The following is a 20,819-nucleotide window of genomic DNA, read 5'->3' on the forward strand; positions in this document are numbered from 1 at the left end:
CGCCTGATTGGTCAACTCAAGGTCATATCGCGCAACGCGATGAATTGCGGCAATTTATTGCCAGAATGTTTGCATTGTGAATCCACCTTTATACATACGTATCGTGTATCGCATCGCTATTCGCATCGCCTATCGCATGAATGTGAGAACGCGGCATAACTTCGCGACGCTACTCGTGCCTAACTTCGCGATAGCAAAGTGACCGTTTACACATGCGAATCGTGCATCGCATCGCTTATCGCACGAATGTGAGAACGCGGCATAACGATTTAATAAGACGAGGCTTTTGTTTAAATCATGAATACTTTGATTCACTTAAAAATAGCATTGAAAAGAATCGACTTAAAAAATCGCTAGATCGTATTCATTTGAATAGATGTTCATAAAAATCAATTGTAATATAAATAAATAACGTATTCTGCTCTTTCCATCCTCTAAAACCGTAAGTTTTTTCTATCCTCTATGGACCACTCTATTTGTCTCCAGATTATTGTATAGGTTATGTAAAAACAAAGTAAAATGGGAAGTGCAAAAAAATGCATAAAGTATAAAATAATGATTATATAGTTAGCATTGTATGTACGTACCTCATTGGTAAATAAATAGATCCTTTTAAAATGATTCGTCAGTTCATGAAAACATTAGAACCTGTTCGAACTAAGTTGGTAAGTGTTTAATAAAAATAGCCTGATATTTATTATGCTTGACTTAATAAGTAAAATTCGAATAAAGTTAATAATAATTGAATTTAGGTCGATAAAAAGTACCCTGCACTTATTTCGTACATAAGTCATTTGGACGCTCAATTGAATGTAAAATACTAACAAAATTAACAAACTAACCAATTCAAACTTTCAAACCTATCATCAAACATGAAGGTATTTTGTATCCTTGAACATGTATTATCAAATTATCATATCACTTAGCACAGTCAAATTAATCACTGGATGTTTCATTGTAAGCATTTTATACTTCGTTCGTAGCAGTAGAACTTGTGAAAGAGTTCGTCCAGGGTAGTACTGCCACCTTACCGATTTCTGCCGCCAAGCAGTTATGTTTTGAAGGGTAAGGGTGCGGGTGAAATTACAGGCACATGGGACTTGTCAACTTATGTCTCAGGGTGACAGGTTCAGTGGTAGTACCCCTCAGATCTTTGCGAACTCTGAGTGGCACTGCAACTGTTATGGACAGGCGTGTAATTTATCATCAGGAGCACGACTTGTTCGCCTGGAACTTGATATTTAAAAAAAATCTTTACACCAAGTAAGGGTGTTTTCAATTATTTGACTGGACATTATGTTCATTTGGTAGTCAGGTCATTTATTTAAATTAATAATACCTACCTATGCAGTTCCAACTGAAAACCAACATTACGGCAGGCAAGCTGTGACATATGCTGAGTTGGATCTGTTTCAGCTTATATTTGTAATCATTACTTTGTTTTGTTCTATTCAGTATAAGTCTTAATAAGCTGAAGAAACGTTTTTCTTTCTTTCTGTGTAAGCTTAATATGTTTATTAACTGACATATAGGTCAAGGTTGGAACACTCTGTTTAGTTACAACTCATAGAAGTAGAAAAAAAGGGAGATTTGGTATGGAGGCATGGTTCATGTCGTTCGTTTGTGCCTACAAACATCGCCATAGTGACATGGCGATCGTTGCACATACAAGACCTCTCGTAAAATGTGAAAATGCCAAGTTGTGGAGATAGACCTGTAAAAAATTGAGTGAAAACAAAAATTTTAAAACTAGTGAGATAACATTCCACCGGCTATTCGCATTATTAGTTACTATTTCTATTATTATGCAATGTTTTCTTTTTGTCTCCATAGAAATTTCCAGACTCATATCTATATAGTGATGTTCATTTACAATGACTGATGTTTATCGACAATAAATGTTTACTGAAATGTTCAAATTTCTTACTATGATTTTTGTAATTAAAGTCCCTAAAATATTGAAGCAGAAAGCATTCAATTGATTTCCTTTATTTTATTATTAAATCAATGGATTTCGTATGAAAATAGTGAAAAATTTATCGGCTGTGACATTTAACACACTGTTGAAATATTTTGCTACCCTCATTTGAATAGTAATGATTCTAACCATAGACAATTAGTGTGGCCGCCACAAAATACTCAGAACTCCCGATAAAAGTCAGTTACTGGAAGTGGCTGACCAGGCTTCCGGTAACAAAAAGGCGAAAAGTTGATGGAAACAGAAATGAGTGATTTAAATAAAAACCCCAAAAAAGCCCTAACGCAACAAGTCTTTCATCCAGGACTATTTACCAGACAGAGATCCATTTCTTTTTGTGAAGTTCCATCAAACGGAACAAACTCAAGTACTGCGAACAATACGGCGACAATGTCCAAAGACGATACAACAGCCGCCCCAAGTACATCTAGAATAGAACCACCTCCATGGCAGCGAATATCGATGTCAAAAAAACGCAAGATACGTGAACAGTCACCACCGCACTCGCACACAAAGTTGGTTAACAGGTTTACCAGCCTACCTGTGGATTCAACAGAGACTGAGACCCAGAAGAAACCGCCAAACAAACCTCCTCCGATTGTTTTGTATGGCATAGAAGATCTAAACGAACTGACTAAACTTATAAAAACAGCAGTGAATCCAACTGATTTTAAGTTTAAAATTGTCAACAAAAATTTGCTGCGCATAATGATGAACACGTCAGAAAACTACAAAAAAGTGGTTCATCTCATTCGCCAGAAAGGCTTAATTGGTCATACATTTACTCCAAAGGACGACAAATGTTATCGTATAGTCGTAAAGAACCTTCACCACACAACGCCTCATGATGCTATTATCCAAGCAATTGAGAATCACGGTAATAAGGTTAAAGGTGAAATTATTAATTGTCGCTATGGTCCAGATAAGAAACCAACTTCAACATTTTTCGTAAATCTGGAACCTTCCAGTAACAACAAGTTAGTTAAAGATATTCAATACGTCTATCATCAGCGTGTTTATATCGAAGACCCTGATAAAACTAAAACAATTGTTCAATGTCAACGTTGCCAGCAGTATGGTCATTCCAAAAATAACTGCATGAGGCCTTATAGATGTGTAAAATGTGGTGAGGGACACAAAACTGCTGAGTGTCTCAAAAAAGATAGAAACTCTCCTGCCAAATGTGCTCTCTGCTCCTGCGATCATCCCGCAAACTACAAAGGTTGTCAAGTATACAAAGAAATACTTGAAAGGAAAACAAACTCCAAAAAGATTTCTACCAGAGTTTCCGATGGTAAATCTAATACGCAGTCCATAACGAGTGTCCCAGAAGTTCACAAACCAACACCACGAGGTTATCAGAATAAAACACAAGTGACATACTCAGATGTAACAGCTGGTCGTTACAGAAATCCTCTTCCAACTGATGAAGTTATTGACATGAGCGACAACACTACTTTACAACAGCTACTAATAAAACAAAATGAAAAGATAGATTTATTATTACAACAAATCAGTACCCTCGTGGGACTGTTGACTACAGTCATAACCAAACTGGCTCCATAGATGGCATCCCTAAGAGTCGCAACCTGGAACATCAACGGGTTAGCTCCTAATGTTAACGAGTTAGAGTCATTCATAAAAACAAACCAACTAGACGTAGTGCTAATATCAGAGGCCCATGTCACCATAAGGAGTAGTCCTCGCATCAAAGGTTACAACATCTACCACACCCCCCATCCTGATGGTGGAGCACACGCCGGAACTGCTTTGGTAATTCGAGAAAGCATTAAACACTCAGACATGGAGCCGTTTTCTACCACGCATATTCAAGCGACCACGGTTACAATTGAAGGTCGTATGGGTTCCATCACGCTTTCCTCTGTATACTGTCCACCAAGGCACAAAATCACAGCAGAAATGTTCTCCGCCTATTTTCAGACCCTTGGGCTAAGATACATCGCGGACGGTGATTGGAATGCCAAATACACTTGTTGGGGCTCTCGCTGTACTAGCACTCGTGGACGCGAACTAAAGCGCTGTGCCGACACCATCCATCTGAAGTCTTTATCGACTGGAGAACCAACATATTGGCCAAGTGACCCTAGAAAGCTGCCCGACCTTCTGGACTTCTTCCTGAGTCAGGGTGTGGCTCATATGAATATGAAAGTCGAATCGAGCTTGGATGGATCCTCAGATCATACACCAGTAATTCTGACAGTGAATACGAGTGTGATTACTCATGATAAGGCAGAATCACTTGTAAACCATAGGACTGATTGGGAGGGTTTTAGAAGCTACATAAATCAAAATATAAAACTACCTATCCCCTACCCTACCCCTTAAGGACTCCGATGAGATAGATGGAGCATGTATACATGTCACGAACCTTATCCAAGTAGCAGGTTGGGCTAACACACCGGAACAGGATTCAACTCCACGCATTCCCACCCAACCATCGAATATTCGTGCAACAATCCTGGAAAAGCGCCGTCTAAGGCGAGTCTGGCATCAGTCGCGTCATCCGCTGGACAAATATAGATATAATAAGGCATGCAAAGAGCTCAAGAGTATCATCGATGCATCAATCAACTCTGTAGTTAACACTAACTTGCATATGATGGCCTCTACTGGACATGGTGAGCACTCACTTTGGAAGGCAACTAAAGGCTTAAATAGACCCCAACAACAGTACCCTCCTATCAGAACAGAAACGGGAACATGGGCGAGAACAGATACAGAAAAGGCGGAAGTATTTGCTAAGCACCTAGCTGAAGTGTTTCAGCCGAATGACAAAGTGACCGATGAAGAGTCTGACTTGGAGACAGCTCTAGCGCAGGACCTTCAAATGTGTTTGCCTCTTAAACCTACCTCGCCAAGAGAAATTGCGCAAGGAATAAGATCATTACATCCAAAAAAGGCCCCGGGATTTGATCTTATCACTCCGAAAATATTAAAAAATCTCCCAAGGAAGTGCATTACATTTTTAACCTGTTTGTTCAATGCCATTCTCAGGACGGGTCACTTTCCATCCATATGGAAGATTTCCCAGGTAGTAATGATCCACAAACCAGGAAAACCTGAACAAGAGGCTTCCTCTTACCGGCCCATTAGTCTAACGCCTGTGCTGTCTAAGCTCTGGGAAAGGATATTACTCGCCAGACTCAAACCGCTTATGGATGACTGCTGTGTTGTGCCATGTCACCAGTTTGGATTCCGTAAGTCTCACTCAACTATTGAGCAGGTTCATCGGGTATACCACACGATCCGACAGAGCTTTGAACACAAAAAATATTGTTCTGCGGCCTTCCTCGATGTGCAGCAAGCCTTTGATCGGGTGTGGCACAAGGGTTTGTTGGCCAAGGTTAAAGACAGTCTTCCACACTCGATGTTTCTTCTCATAGAGTCTAACCTGTCGGGTCGTTCGTTCCAAGTTAATCACAGAGAAGCGAGATCAAACATGTACAATATCCTGGCAGGCGTACCACAGGGCTCAGTCCTCGGCCCGGTTCTGTATAACATCTTTACATCGGACTTACCAATATCGGATAACATCATAGTTGCTACATACGCCGATGATATAGCCCTTTTATCCGTTGACGGGAATCCTGTTACAGCTAGCACAAATCTCCAACTCCAACTCGATCTTACCCACAGATGGTTCTGTAAATGGCGCATCCGGGCCAGTGCCACCAAATCGCATCATATCACATTTGCACTGAGAAAAGGAAACTGTAATCCAGTAAGACTTGGTAATGAAATATTACCACATTCTGATTGTGTGAAGTACCTAGGTTTTCACTTGGACATACATCTCACATGGAAGCATCACATAAAACGAAAAAGAGATGAAGTCAATCTCAAATATCGTAACCTTCATTGGCTCATGGGAAGAAATTCAGCATTATCAGTAGACAACAAACTTCTAATCTACAACTCGGTCTTAAAACCCATTTGGACATACGGTATTCAGCTGTGGGGTGTGGCTAGCAAGAGTAATATACTTTGTCTCCAACGAGTGCAGAATTGTATCCTGAGGGTAATAGTCAATGCCCCTTGGTTCACTCGTAATGAAGAGATCCATGGTCATCTAAACGTCATATCGGTAGCTGCTGAGATCGACCGACATAAAACTAAGCACAAAGAGCGACTATCCTGCCACCCGAACCCACTCATCGCAGAACTTCTAGATCCATCAACTATGGTCAAACGGCTTAAGCGAGGCCATGTTCTATAGTTGGGAGGTGCGGCACTGGCCGTTCCACCAAAAACGTCTTTTCTCGTTCAAAAGATTCGCTTATGGCCTGGCGGCCGATTGCAAATAAAGTAATCATACAAAAAAAAAAATTATTATTATTATTATTATTACTAAACATTTTATTTCGAGTAACTTTAACACAACTCATATTTTGGACAACCGTTTCAATTTCATGTCAATTTGTATGTTGCTGTTGATTGAAGAAAAATGTATGTGTATTATTATTTTAGATAATTTACATATTTAAATTCCATTAACTGCCTCCGTGGCCGAATAGTTACCATGCCGGGCTGCCATGTAGAGGTCCCAGGTTCATTTCCCGGGCCAGGAGAAATATTTGTATGGCCTACATTTATTTCTCTCGTGAGTTTAGATGTAATTTGTGGTTGTCTATGTGTGTGTCCATGGCACCCGCGACACAGGGTTTCCCTAGTGCGGGGCTATATTGAGTGGTTGTGCGTTATATTTTAGTATTATACTTGTAGATTAAACATACAGAATTTTTTATATTAAGTTTTTCCAATGAGTTCAGAATAAGAGCAGGTTGGATTGAAGCTGCAAGAAAATCGAAATATTGGTTTTCTTATTACTATTTCTGACTATGTTTAAATTTCCATGGCAAATGTATTTAAAAATTAAACTAAATAGGCTTTATTTTACATGTGCATGCATTATGCTGTGATAAATTAAGAGACATAGATTTTCCAATACAATTGAGTTCATGCTGTGATAAAAGCTTTTGTAATGATAATTCGCATAAAATTGTCTTAGATAAATTATATTATGATATTATTTGTACTCTACAGACCGCATCTAAATTGTCTTTTGGTTTTAAAAATAAATGTAGACGCAAGCATGTTGTGGGGTGGAATGAGCACGTAAGGGAGGCTCATTCACATGCAAGGATGTGCTTTCAGCAGTGGCTTTGGAGTGGGAGGCCAAATGCTGGACCACTTTATGTAAATATGTGTGCCTCTAGAAAACTTTTCAAGGAAAAGCTGAAGTGGTGTCAGGACAATGAAAATCAAATAAAGATGAACATTTTGGCTACACACCACAAAGCCAAAGACTTTGGCAGGTTCTGGAGGCACACAAATAAATTGCAACACAGGGCGGGTGTCCCAGCTAGCGTTGAGGGTGCGTCCGAGCCTGCCCAGATAGCAAATATGTTTAGGGCACGTTTTAAGATGGAGAGTCCGCTTAAGGGGGCGTCCAGTGTGGTCTCTGCTGGTGATTGTCGTGCTGCTCGGTCAATTAGCTTCTCTTATAAAGAGGTTGACCAGACTATTAAATCTATGACAAGGGGAAAGTCGCCGGGGCACGATGGTCTCAATATTGAGCATCTCGTTCACGCGGGAGCACATCTCCCTCGGGTCCTAAAAATGTTCTTTAACATGTGCCTTATTCATTGTTATCTGCCAGACAGCCTTATGAAGACGATAGTAGTGCCCATAATAAAAAATAGGACGGGGGATGCCTCCGATGGGTCCAACTACAGACCAATATCGCTGGCAACAGTTGCGGCTAAAGTGCTGGATGGATTGCTGGACGGTGTGTTATCAAGGCACATAAAAACTCAGGATGCCCAGTTTGGGTTTAAGCCCAAACTATCAACGGAAAGTGCCATTCTATGCCTTAAACATACTGTCCAGTACTACACCAAAGCGCAAACGCCGGTCTTTGCCTGTTTCTTGGACTTATCGAGGGCATTCGATACGGTCTCATATGAGATACTATGGGACAAAATGCAAAGCTGCACTGGTACCCCGAGGGAGGTGATCGACCTATTCCGTTTCTGGTATAATCACCAAAACAACCAGGTGAAATGGGCAGGGGTGCTCTCGGATGTGTACAGATTGGAGTGTGGGGTGAGACAGGGTGGGCTCAGCTCGCCTAGGTTGTTCAATCTGTACATGGACGAGCTGATCGCTGGGCTCAGCAGCACGGGTATTGGCTGTTCAATCGGGGGTACCATGTTGAATAACATAAGCTACGCGGACGATATGGTGCTGCTGTGCCCGTCGATCAGTGCGCTCGTGAAACTACTGAGGGTCTGTGAGGAGTACGCGGTGGCCCATGGCCTAAGGTACAATACGAGTAAGAGCGAGTTACTAGTATTTAAGGCTGGTAACAAAACCCTCGTCTCTGTCCCTCCAGTACATCTATGTGGATCTCCTCTTAATAGAGTGACTCGTTTTAAACACCTTGGGCATTGGGTCACCGAGTGTCTCCGTGATGATATGGACATGGAGAGGGAGCGCAGGGCGTTGGCCGTGCGCTGTAATATGTTGTCCCGCAGGTTTGCGCGTTGTAATGGGAATGTCAAGATCACCCTTTTTAAGGCGTTTTGTCAGACCTTTTACACGTGCAGTCTGTGGACAAGTTACACTAAAAGGGCGGCCAACGCCCTGCGTGTACAATATAATAACGGGTTCAGAATGCTGTTGGGACTGCCACGCTCCTGCAGCGCATCAGGCATGTTCGCGGAGGCGCGTACTGACACCTTCAGTGCGATAATACGCAAGAGATCAGCCTCCCTGATGCGACGTTTTCGTGATGGTTCCAACAGCCTTCTGAATTCAGTTTGGGAACAGCCGGCTTGCGCTTTTTGGAAGCACTGGAACCTAGTGCATATGGGTTCCAGGGGCTTAGTTTATAATTTAATGTAGTTTATTATTATTATTATTATTGAATTGTTCATACTAACATAGGCTATAAGATTTTGTAACTAACACACTATGGACATGGTCTGAAATAAATGAAATTATTATTATTATTATTATAGAAAATGACATAAATCCTTCATAAAAAACAACATAATTTTTTAAATTCGTTGATGAAACTAGTTTACTCTTGCCAGTGACAGCTTCACCAACCCGTGGTAATGTATAATGGAAAACTGACACTGGTGACGATCGCCATATTTTTTATATTATTCTTATAAAACTGACACTGACCCAAGCCTAGTGGCCGCCATTAATGAAAATGATAATAATTTATATTAATATTAATACACTGGTACACTGGTACTGGTGTATTATTATTAAATTTATTTTTTAAATAATTTTAACAATACACCAGTACCAGTGTACGTATAGTATGAAAAATGGAATATTCTTTTTAATATTAAAAATAGCCACATGATTTCTATCGATTAGGTAGGACCACATCACTCGTTGAGTAACGTCAGTTTAAGGTTAATAAGGTTAACAATTCACGGAGCGGTTTCCATCCCCGCCCGCCAGTGCTGCGGGACAGCCGTTTTATTTCAACACTCACGACCCTGCAACTTTGTGCGGACACGTAGCCGCTGCGGTTGCGGGCACGAAACCGTTGCGATTGCGGAACGGACCGCGAAGTTAGTGGGAGTGGGAGTTCCTTCACTAGGAAGTGGAAACTGGACATTGGACTGGAGCTAGTGGAACCGATCCTTGGTGGCAGGGCTGTGAGTTTTTCCGCAGAAGTTAAATACTTAGGGATAACCCTAGACCAAACCCTAAGGTGGAACTGTCATATAGCTAACACGGTCAACAAAGCCAAGATGCCCTTAGGTATCTGAAGTCGTATGGCAGGACAGCGTTGGGATATAAACCAAAGATGACGCTCTGGTTGTACAAGGCAATTGTGAGGCCCTTAGTAACATATGCCTCAGTTGTTTGGAGTGGCAAAGTCAGTCAAACAACCACTATTGCCACATTGGGTATTCTACAGCGTGTCGCGTGCCTGCTAGGAACGGGAGCTATGTCCACTACACCTGGAGCAGCCCTATATGCATTGCTGAATCTGACTGCCCTACATGTATTCATACAGAAAGAGGCCGGTAACAGCATGTATGGACTCTCCACCAGGGTAAGGACTAAATGGCTCTCCCAGACATTGAGATCGGCCCAGGACTGAATTCTGAAACATCCTATTCTGGGAATGACTTCTGATGTCATGCTTCCCAAGCAAAACTTCAAGAAACTACCAGGTACAATTTCCAACCAGGGAAGACTGGGAAAGTAATAATAATAATAAAAAATAAATTTCAGGCCCAAATATACGCCATAATTGCTTGTCTTGCGGATCTGAACCTGAAGAGAGGCTACATAAACAATTATATTTATACAGGCTGTATATTTGAAAGTGAGACATATTCGTACATGTCATAGTAAATCATGTTACAACTTAATATAGACTAAAATAAAATTAGGATATGGGATAGAACAAAAAATAAATCAACAAATTTGTTTTGGAGTACTTACTTAACATAATTAGGAATAAACCGATTCCGTTTACGCTTGATTTCGAGTGCAATGGGAATACTACCAAGCGAGTGCCGAGTGAGACAGCAACAATAACATTGATTTCACATCTCCCTTCCTACTAAAAGAAACTCTTTTCTCTAGAAAATAAAAACTAAGTTACTCATCTACGCATATTTCTGTTATGATGAAAAAAGCTGTTATCGAAATAATTACGTTAAAACGTAACAGCTTATGCTAATTATTTTTTACTTCTGAACTATCGTCGAAATATTTTACGTACTAAAAAGATAAGTTTATGATTTAGTAACTATAGTTAACATTTAATAAGAATTGAGGTTTTCGGCGTAGTTAAAAATGTGAAATCAAATTATTTACAATGATTGATTTTTAGTTATTTACAGTTTATTTACACTTACGTGGTACGGAGCAAGTGTTCAAAATGTCCACCGTTTTCCACAACGCATAGTCTAGCACGTCGTAATAAATTTTGTTTTAAATTGTTCAACACAAACGCAATTTGTTTCATAGTATAAAATGCGGAGATAATCCTCTCGTGCAACACTTCGACACTGTTCACCTCCTGCGTACAACTCCGATTTGGGAACATGTCAATAGCTCGTCTCACACTATCACCACTTATTGCGTAAAGTCGCTCCATCTCAGTTAATTCGACGTTAGAATAAATATCTATTTTGCGCAAGCAAGCGGAAGTACAAATAATTTAAGTATCTTCACTAGACCAAGGTCGCGCGTGCAATATCTTTATGCGCCCGCGCCCGACCTGTGCTTTGATTTTCACCTTCGTGCCGCAGCTCGCCGTTTCGTCGGAGCAATAATAGTGATGTGCATAGATTTCGATAATTAATGTTGTTCACAAGTAGTAGTCGATAAAAAATAATATTTTTTTGTAAAGTTTAAGTTCATTACTGTATTATTTTTTTGGGTTCAGAATCAGGAATATAACGCACTCTATAAGTATGTCCCACTTTCAAATATACAGCCTGTATAAACTCAGATGTCAAGCCGCTCTGCATGCACTAACCTCAGTCACTCAAACCTAGAGGATTGTAGAGAACTGTGTAACTATACTGAATACTCTTGGGGAAAGGAATAATGTGATCCTGCGTTTGGTTCCTGGTCACTCTGACATCGAGGGTAATGAAGCAGCGGATGAACCGGCAAAAGCTGGTTCTAGGGAGGCCTTCATTGGTCCTGAGCCCTGTATAGGGATAGCAGAAAGCCTGGCAAAGCTCACTTTGCTGAACGAGAGCGCACACGTCTCCCGTGACGTGTGGCTACATACTAAGGGTCTTAAGCATTCAAAAGACCTGACTAGATAAGATAAGATGACCGCACCAAAATCTATTGGGATCGATCTATTATCACGGACAGGACTATTCTTGCGAATAAGCCTGATATTGTGGTATTGGATCGATCGCAGTCGAGGGTATTTCTTGTGGACGTCACCATCCCGCATGACGAGGGTCTCTTGAAAGCTGAAACCGAGAAACGCCGGAAGTATCTCGACCTGGCGCACGAGATCACCGACATGTGGGATGTGGCCTCAACTGAAATACTCTCAATTGTTTTGTCCGTAAATAGGTTAATTCCATTCAGCCTTTCTAACAGCTTGAGGCGGTTGGATTTCTGTAGCGTGTCGCTTCCAGCACAAATGCAGAAGGCGGTCCTGCTCGATACGGCACGTATTGTTCGCCGGTTCTTGGACCTGAGTCCCGAGTGAGAAATACCGCCTCTCCCATTTAAAAATTCAAAATTAATCTTTCAGGCCTTGGGAGAGGCGAGAGTCTAAAATAAATATAATAATAATAGTGGGAGTTAATCGCAAGTCGCGTAGTTAATAGAGAACCCATTCCGCATTCAGGCGCAAGTAATGCAGGCTTACTTGCGCCTGAACCAACCGCCAAAGTGCGCGAGCGACGACGGCCGCCAAGCGCGCAGGTGATCGCGTCCTGCGCGGTTCTACTAGTACCCCGCCGCGGTAACCGCGAGCAACCGTCACCACTACAGGCGTAAAACGCGCCGTAAAATTAGTAAATTTTACATACTTGACTATCACATTCTACAGATGCGCACGGACTGCGGCAGGCGTGGGTGAAAACCGCTCCGTAAGTTCTTAGTGTAACGAAAAATGAAGTGTTTCAGCGCCATCTAACGTGTAATAGTTAGCTATTATATACTAGTAGCATTTTTACTAAAACGCCACCTGATGGTGACTGGCTGAAACAGGATGAAAAAAATACTGAAATATTGTAATATAATTCTTACTCAAGTGACTGTAAGTTTAATTTTGTTAAATTTTAAAATTGTGTTACGTTGTTTTCACGTTTTAAGCCCTACCCAATCAAAATCTTTAAGTTATGGTAGTAGATATAGAGCGTAAAGTTTGAATTGCACACAAGCTAAAAAGTGGCGACATCGGTACCCGATCTTACATAACGTCATTACATATCTCCCCTTTTTTTCTATATCTATGTTACAACTGCTGGTCTAAATATTTCTATGTTTGTTATTTTATTTGCATTATAATGTTATACTGGATTTAATAACGCATTCTAGACTGACAGGAATTATAACTGACAAATTTGTGACAGTTTCGCGTAGCAGGCGAGGGTGGCAGCGCAGGTGCCGGCGCTGCTGTCGGCAACAGTGCCTTCTCGCGTAACAGCGTCACAAAAGAGCAGCAACTGAGCACAGCGCTGCGTCGTTCACTGCCCGGCATCACTTACGTCAGCGTGCAGGATATTTCTGGTGGTTGCGGTGCCATGTTCGAGGTGAACTCTCTCATAATATCTCATCACAATAGTGGTTTTGGTATCTTGTATGGTGTATACTATTGTATGCTTAGGATAAGATAATAAGATAGTCTGTAAACATTATACAGGTGCGCAAGCTCCATTGTTAACCTCATCATTACTTTCCATCAGGTGAGATTAATCTCGACAAACACGAAGTACTAAGATACTACCACACCCCGGACACTCCATACAACGGTCAAAGGCATAGGCGGCTTGTAGGAGATTTCAGTGGGAGTTGGGGATAAAAAATGAAACTCACATTATATGGTTACATTTTAAACAATGCCACTAAACAACACTACGCTTCTTAACAACGATTGAATAATAATAATTTTTACAACGCAACAAAAGTGCGCGCGAAAAAAATACGGTTTGATTATTTGCGCGTTTGATTATGAAATCTTGCTAATTTCCTCATACTAATATTTTGTTTCACGTGTTGCGCCGTTAAGAAATTTCACTTTCGCACTCATTGAATTCAGTACTGAATTTTGTAGGCAACTTGTCCATTGCTGTACTATATTAAAGAGAAAGATGAAAATGTAATTGCATGTTTATCTATCATTAATAAAAAAAATACTGCGGCTACTAACGTAATTTGAAAGCATAATTAATAAATTTATTTTGGTGGGTTGGATTGGAGTGGGAGTTCACTGCACCAGCGCTCCTTAAGACGAGCCGCCTCTGGTCAAAAGTTATTTTATTACTACATACAGCAAGGCGCTATCTGCACACGCGCAAATGTGTGTCTAAAGTGGCAGGGTTACCCATCACCTAATTGTAATAGTAATAGTAATTGGTCAGAGCGGCAGCATAGTGAAAATTCTAACGCAAATCTGTTATCTTTAATTCTATTAATACAATCCTAATAATTACACATGTTTGTTAGGTACCTATTTATATCGATATAATATTATATTTTTCATTACTTCACTAACTAGAATAATATTGAAGATTTATTTAAAAAAAATATATTTAAAAAAGCACTTAAAATGTTATCTTTTGGACAGGTACTTTTAAATAAGGTAACCAAGGTATTTGAAATTGCGTGTCCAAGTTTATCTGGTTAATAATTAGGTATATTCACTACTTAATACAATGTCTTGATTTGCACTGTCGCTATATTTACAGGGGTCATTCTGTATCCGAAAATAAACCCAAATCCCTAAAAAATAAATTGAAAAAAAAAAAAATTCGTAAAGTCCACTTTTTTATTTCATTGCAGTAAACAAATTTGATCCAAAGGTCATTGACTTGTACGGCACTTGCAAACATTTAGAACAAAGAAACGCATTTTAGGTCTATTTGGTGGTTGGGGTGCAGGTAGCGACGGCTGGGTGTCGTATCGAGCGCGCGATTGATAGATCAGTCGACCTTGCTTCTTGCTTGTACTGCGTCTACGTCACGCTGACATCCCACATACATTCTATTCTAGTCTGGGGGTCTGCTCCTGTTCTCCATCCGACATTCCGTCCGAAACAATTACTGCCAAATAAGTAAAACTCGACCAAATAAAAAGACAATGTCAAGGTATGAAACTTCATTCGAATCATGCATCTTTTAAATTGGGCGAGTATTACTTATTTGACAGCAATTGATTCGGACGGATGTCGGACGGAGAACGAGAGTAAACCCCGTGTCACGAAATGGTACGAGGTTTGGTATGTAAACAAGAGTTAGTAGTGCAACAAAGAACCGCTACCAGATTGGCCTGAACGTGCATGGTAATCCATCAAGTACAAGTGCGTGCATGTGAAACGTTTAGTTTACGTAGAGGATACGAGTATCGAAGTTTCTGCTTTCAAAGTTGTGGAGTCTAATGTCGAAATGAAACTCACATGCGAATCTCTGCATAGCTGGTTTTGGCTCCGGTACGTATCCAGCCACCGGCTGTGGAGCTAGGTACTTCTAGCAATACTTTCATGTAACGTAAATTTCTAAGTACCAAATCTAAGTTACAAAAAACTATTTTCAGTCAACTTTTCTAATTAATGTAAATAAGAGTAAATTATAACAATACAAGTACATAAGCATTATTGAAAAAATAGGTAAATAAGCGATCGAGTAAAATCACGTATCGCTCGATGAAGCGGATGCCGGGGTCACTAGTCTCGCGTGGTGCATACGACTTGAGACAATTTTGCACTCGATACAATTAGCCAGAATATTGAACAGAATAGTTTTTTAAATATTTTTAGATGATTTAGCATTATTTCTATTATTAGTTTCCTAAATATGGCGAGAATGCAAACCACACACTGTATTTATCGGCCTCAGACTACAAAACAGGCAGATGGAGCATAGGCAACACGGCAAAGATACGACGCATGCACATAGAAAAAATCGTGAGGTCCGCTGGTTCGTTCCGTGGCTTAGTTGGTATAGCGTCTGGCACGGTAAGCTAAGGAACGTCGGTTCGAATCCAGCCGGATCGAAGGAATTGTTTCTGACTGTTCGATCTTTGTATTAATAAATATAACAAACTAGTGGAGTAATTTCACAAGAAATAATTGAATATCAATTCAATAAAAAATTAAAATACAGTGAATAGCGACATCTCTCGCCAGGACTGGTAACTGTAAAGATACCTAACTGGGTGATAAAACTTTCATAGATGGCGCTACGACTAAAAAGTCGTTGAAAGACCAAGTACAAAGACACGACGCAAGCACATAGACAAATTCGTGAGGTCCGTTCCGTGGCTTAGTTGGTATAACGTCTGGCACTGTATGAAAGAAGACGTCGGTTCGAATCCGACCGGATCGAAGGAATTTTTTCTGAGTGTTCGATCTTCGTATTAATAATTATAACCATTACTTGTTTTTTTTACGGATTTCGATTTGTGTAGTATTATTAGAATCCATAGTCATTCCGAGTGAGCAAGTCCTGAATGTACTTCTTACATATTTATACGCTTTTGTCGAATAAAAACTCAACGTAAGAGCGAAACACCTCAATTCTGGCGAATATTTCTTTTTTGCAATTTTCCTTGTTCGGTATTTTAGATATTGACGTTCTACGATTTCTTCATTAAGCACACCAATTTTCTTTAAAGTGTTGCCGTCTTCCGCTTTTGTAATTTTTTGTATCTCTAATTCTTTTTATAGTGACGTACTTTATCTTGTAGTGCCTTAATAGTCTTATTTTTATGCTTAACCTGACTTGTCAACTCTAGAACGTCTGCATGGATCGACAGCTTTTCGTTTAGTTGCCCTATGTGTAGTTGGTAAAAGTTCATTTTGAGACGATGATGGTATCGGACTTGCATTTTCCGGAGCGCATTCAGAACTTGTGGTTACTTTGAAGGGGTAAAAAAGTCGAGTCTATAAATAATATAAGTTTAATAAAGTTAAATTAGACGGATTACGTATGTACTTACTACTACAGGCATATGCAGTGTAGGAATTGCGGTATCAAATAAGCGGCGGCGAATGTTCTTTGTATAAAAACAGTCTTCTGTGAAATGCCGAGAGCAAACGATGTTGTAATTCCTCGGAAACCAGTTTTCCCTTTTCGTGGAAGCAATCCATTTTTCCTAAAGACCCGGATCCTTAGGAATCTTCAAAAAGAATACAAAAATACTAAGTTTTTTTCGGTACCCACGTATTTTAAACAAAACAACTGACAATACACAATACTAACTGCCCATGGGTCTCCCCAAAACCCATAAACCGTCTGGAATCCTCGGGGACTTGGCACAATCACCACACTTGCATGGTGAATAGGTGATCGCAGTATGTTAGTTGAGAAGATATCCAAGGAAAGACATGGGGTGGTATTTTACTAGGCCAACACCACACGGCCATAAGAAGTTAAATATATAAATATACTCTCAAACAAAAACAATTTTCTTGAGCAATAAAAACGAACGACAATCTATCACGTAATACTTAGTGTTTCTTTTGGATAATCTGACATACTTATAAAATCGATACGTTATACTCATGGCTCAATACTTAACTACGACGACGTTAGATGTACATTTTTTACTTTACTGATTGTTTGAATAAATCATTATACAGTAATAATTATACTTGCAAATATCGATACATAATATGATTTTTTCAGTGCAACACTAGCAACGCGTGCCCAATGAATAGAATGACATGACGTAATGGGAGTTGCATTAGGTGGAAGCAAGACGCATAAATGATTTGAAATAATTGATGGGTGTTGTCAATTGTTTCACTGCAAATCGACCAGTTTAACTTGAGCTATGCTATAATGGACGGTAATTGAAAAATTACGTATTAAATATTTAATTACCGGTGAAATATGATTCCGTTTGTTTTGTAATTAGACGTTTTGTTGTTTTTCCCACACCACCGAATAGAACAGCACGGCATTGTTAGAGATATTATCTTTATTACAATAAATACAGAATATTTTTTGGAATATACGGAGACCTACACACAGGTCAGTAGTTGGCGTCTCAGTGCAAACGAGAGTTGATATTTATAAGAGCTGTACCACTAATGTGTTACCAGGAATATATGGCCCTTATTTCGTCTCTATTTCTGATTATACACTCGATGGGTGACGACGATAATCACTCGTGAAGTGCAAACAATGCGACGCTGTGCTTAGTACTGACGCGAGTTTGTATTCGCTTTTGAATTTGTATTTGCATTAGTGACTTTTCGCCTTCGTGTTCTGCCTATATTTTGTAATCTGAGTTGGTAATACAAATTGAAAATTCGAAAAGCTGAAGAAAGTTATGGCGTCTTATTATATTGATATAATAAATCTGTATTATATATTACTCTGCACTAAATAAATGAAGAAAACAACGACTGTCAGAGTCTCGGACATAAGTTTTTTCATCTTTCGGAAAACGAAAGAAACTCCTCTCTTTATCCTGTTTAAATGATGATAGACAGCCATACACAGCACAATTCACGACCATTATAATTAGTAACGTAAAATGATGTCATATATTGACGTACCAGTTTCGTAATGAATAAATGAAAATTTCTAATATCAAAGCCGTTTTAGCGCGAAAACAGCTCGCCAAACAGCCTTGTTGTCATTCAGTCAATGTGCGGGGTGTAGTGCGGTATCTAAAGTTAGGGAGGGGCGGAGAGTGTCCATTCTCGTTACTTTTTGTTCTCTGATAATACTAGTACTAACATAAGTCACTTATTGAATCCATAAAAGAACATATTTACCTATATCGTAACATAAATACTACAGGAATATTTATTTATTTACTTGCATCATGGATAGTACAAAAAATGTATCTCGTACAAACATGGGGGTGAAGTAAATTGTTATTTTATTACTATAGATGAGTAGGCACTGGATACAAATTCAAACCATCTTTATTTCATAGGTAAGTAGTACAGAAAAAGTGTGTTAGGATACTGACGAGTAGTGAACGGACAGACTCTTGTAAACCCCTCTTTAAAAAACTAGGTATATTAACTTTAACAGATATATACATATTCGAGTCGTGCAAATTTGTTAGAAACCATCCAACTTCATTTACTCCAAAAACCGGGAATAAGCGCAACAATAGAGACCTTCATCAGCTACAAGTACAATTTTCTAAATTAAAATTAGTTTGTTCAGGACCTCAAAGTATGGTAACCAAAGTATATAATCACATACCAACTGATTTAAAAGAAACGAAAGACTTTAAAATTTTCTCTAAACGTTTAAAGGAATTTCTATTAAATAAAAATTATTATAGTGTTAAGGAATTTCTCGAGGACGAAATGTAATTTAAAATGTTTCAATATCTGTTATCTATTATACGAACAAATTTATTTAGCTTTATAATAGTTTTATGCAATTATTATTTTTACTATTATTTGACAATTTTGTAATAATGGTACCCTCACAAACTTGCTGTGCCCTTATAGGGTGTCACATGTACATTTAAAACCTACTGTACCTAGATTAATATAAGTGTGACAATGCAATAAACGAAATAAAATAAAATAAGCAAATTACACTTGAAATCGTCATATTGATTAAACTCTACCTACTGCTCATTGGGCGAGGCATAGTCCCATGAGAATTAAAAAGTGCTTTTTTTAGCTGGGACAGTATGGGGAAATGCGAAACTGTAAGAGATACAGGAAAACTTTGATAAACCATTAAGTCTTTTTATGTGATAACAATATTTTCGTAGTATATTTATCGGTTAAGCGTGAGTTGTCCATAAAAGTAAATAAAATTGAGAATTACTTTTTTTAGTGCTGATCGACTGATTTCATGTAAGAATAATCTTATTTTGTTGGAAGAAAAAATCTGGACCGCACAAATTGGTCAAATTTAATAAAAAGTTTTTTCTTCCAAAATGAATTTTATTCAATTTGACAAACTTTTGCTGTCCAGATTTTTTCTTCTGATGTAATGAAATTATCCCTATAAGAATCTGAGTATCAGCATTAAAAAAAATTTTAGTAAATTTTATTCATTTTGCATGACAAACTTTTAACATCAACTTCTGCTGCCCCGTTTTTTCTTCCAATACCATTAAATGATCTTTACTTACATGAAACTGAGTCGATCAGCATTAAAAAATAACCAGTTCTATTTCCAACTCACGCTTGACCAAAAATTTACTGTGCCAAAATTATTTTCACAAAAAAGACTTAATGGTTCCTGGGGCGGGTTCCGTGTATTGTTTCGGGTTTCCCCATACTGTCACAGCGACAACACTATAACTACACAACTAACAGCAAAAACACTGCAACGTAATGCAATATCTTGATAAAACGCGCAGGTGAGTGTGGAGGCGAAGGAGTTCGCTGGACTGTCGCGCGTGAAGCAGCACCAGCTCGTGACCGACTCGCTCAAGAGTGAGATCGCCGAGATGCATGGTATCCGCATCCACACCATGGCCACACCCGCGGCCGACAAGTAGCCGCTGCCGCCGTACCCACGTCTACTTCCCATCGTATTCATTTATCGCTGTAGTTTTATTCAGTTTGTACAAATAATTAAATACCTGCTTAGATATTATGAACATTGAGCAATAAATTATTTTGAGTAAATAAAAATACCATTTTGTTTTCACATTTATTAGTTACAGTAGTCGGCTGGAATGGTTGATATTAAAGCCGGGTACTTACTAGCGAGTTATAATCGTTGTTGCGTTGTATGTTACGTTTACCAATAGTACACATTGTGAATTAAGGACGAGGGCCAATTACACAAAACTCGTGATACAAAGTTTTCATCACGTTTGCAATGAAATAAATACAATGTTTATTTCTTGTATGAATAATTCATATGGTTCACAACAATTATGTATTTTGCAAATGGCGGTTTTTTTATCAACAGATGGCCACCTAGCTATTTTTTCATAGAAAGAAATTTTGTAAAAAGCAAGGTTGCCCATTGGAAATGAAACTATTTTTTCGGATTTAAATCGCGTATATTTGTTTTTTCAAACAAAATGGTTTGTTTGAAAAAACAAATATAAGCGATTTAAATCCGGAAAAATAGTTTTATTTCCAATGTGTAACAATCGCGAAAACTTAAGAACTCGATAAGGTTGCCCATGTTGG

At 39.0% G+C, this 20,819-nt stretch overlaps 1 protein-coding gene across 1 annotated transcript; it reads left to right on the plus strand.

Annotated features, from left to right (window-relative positions):
* Window positions 1-477: 477 nt before the first annotated feature.
* On the plus strand, window positions 478-20,418 carry LOC113238252 (bolA-like protein 3). The gene is made up of 3 exons (XM_026475060.1): window positions 478-665; window positions 13,096-13,275; window positions 20,033-20,418. Exons 1-3 carry the CDS (start codon window positions 618-620, stop codon window positions 20,171-20,173), a joined length of 369 nt encoding a protein of 122 aa, XP_026330845.1. The 5' UTR covers window positions 478-617; the 3' UTR covers window positions 20,174-20,418.
* Window positions 20,419-20,819: the final 401 nt, after the last annotated feature.

This window comes from Hyposmocoma kahamanoa, unplaced genomic scaffold (genome assembly GCF_003589595.1).
Source record: "Hyposmocoma kahamanoa isolate Upper Pololo Valley unplaced genomic scaffold, ASM358959v1 95, whole genome shotgun sequence".
NCBI classification, from domain to species: domain Eukaryota; kingdom Metazoa; phylum Arthropoda; class Insecta; order Lepidoptera; family Cosmopterigidae; genus Hyposmocoma; species Hyposmocoma kahamanoa.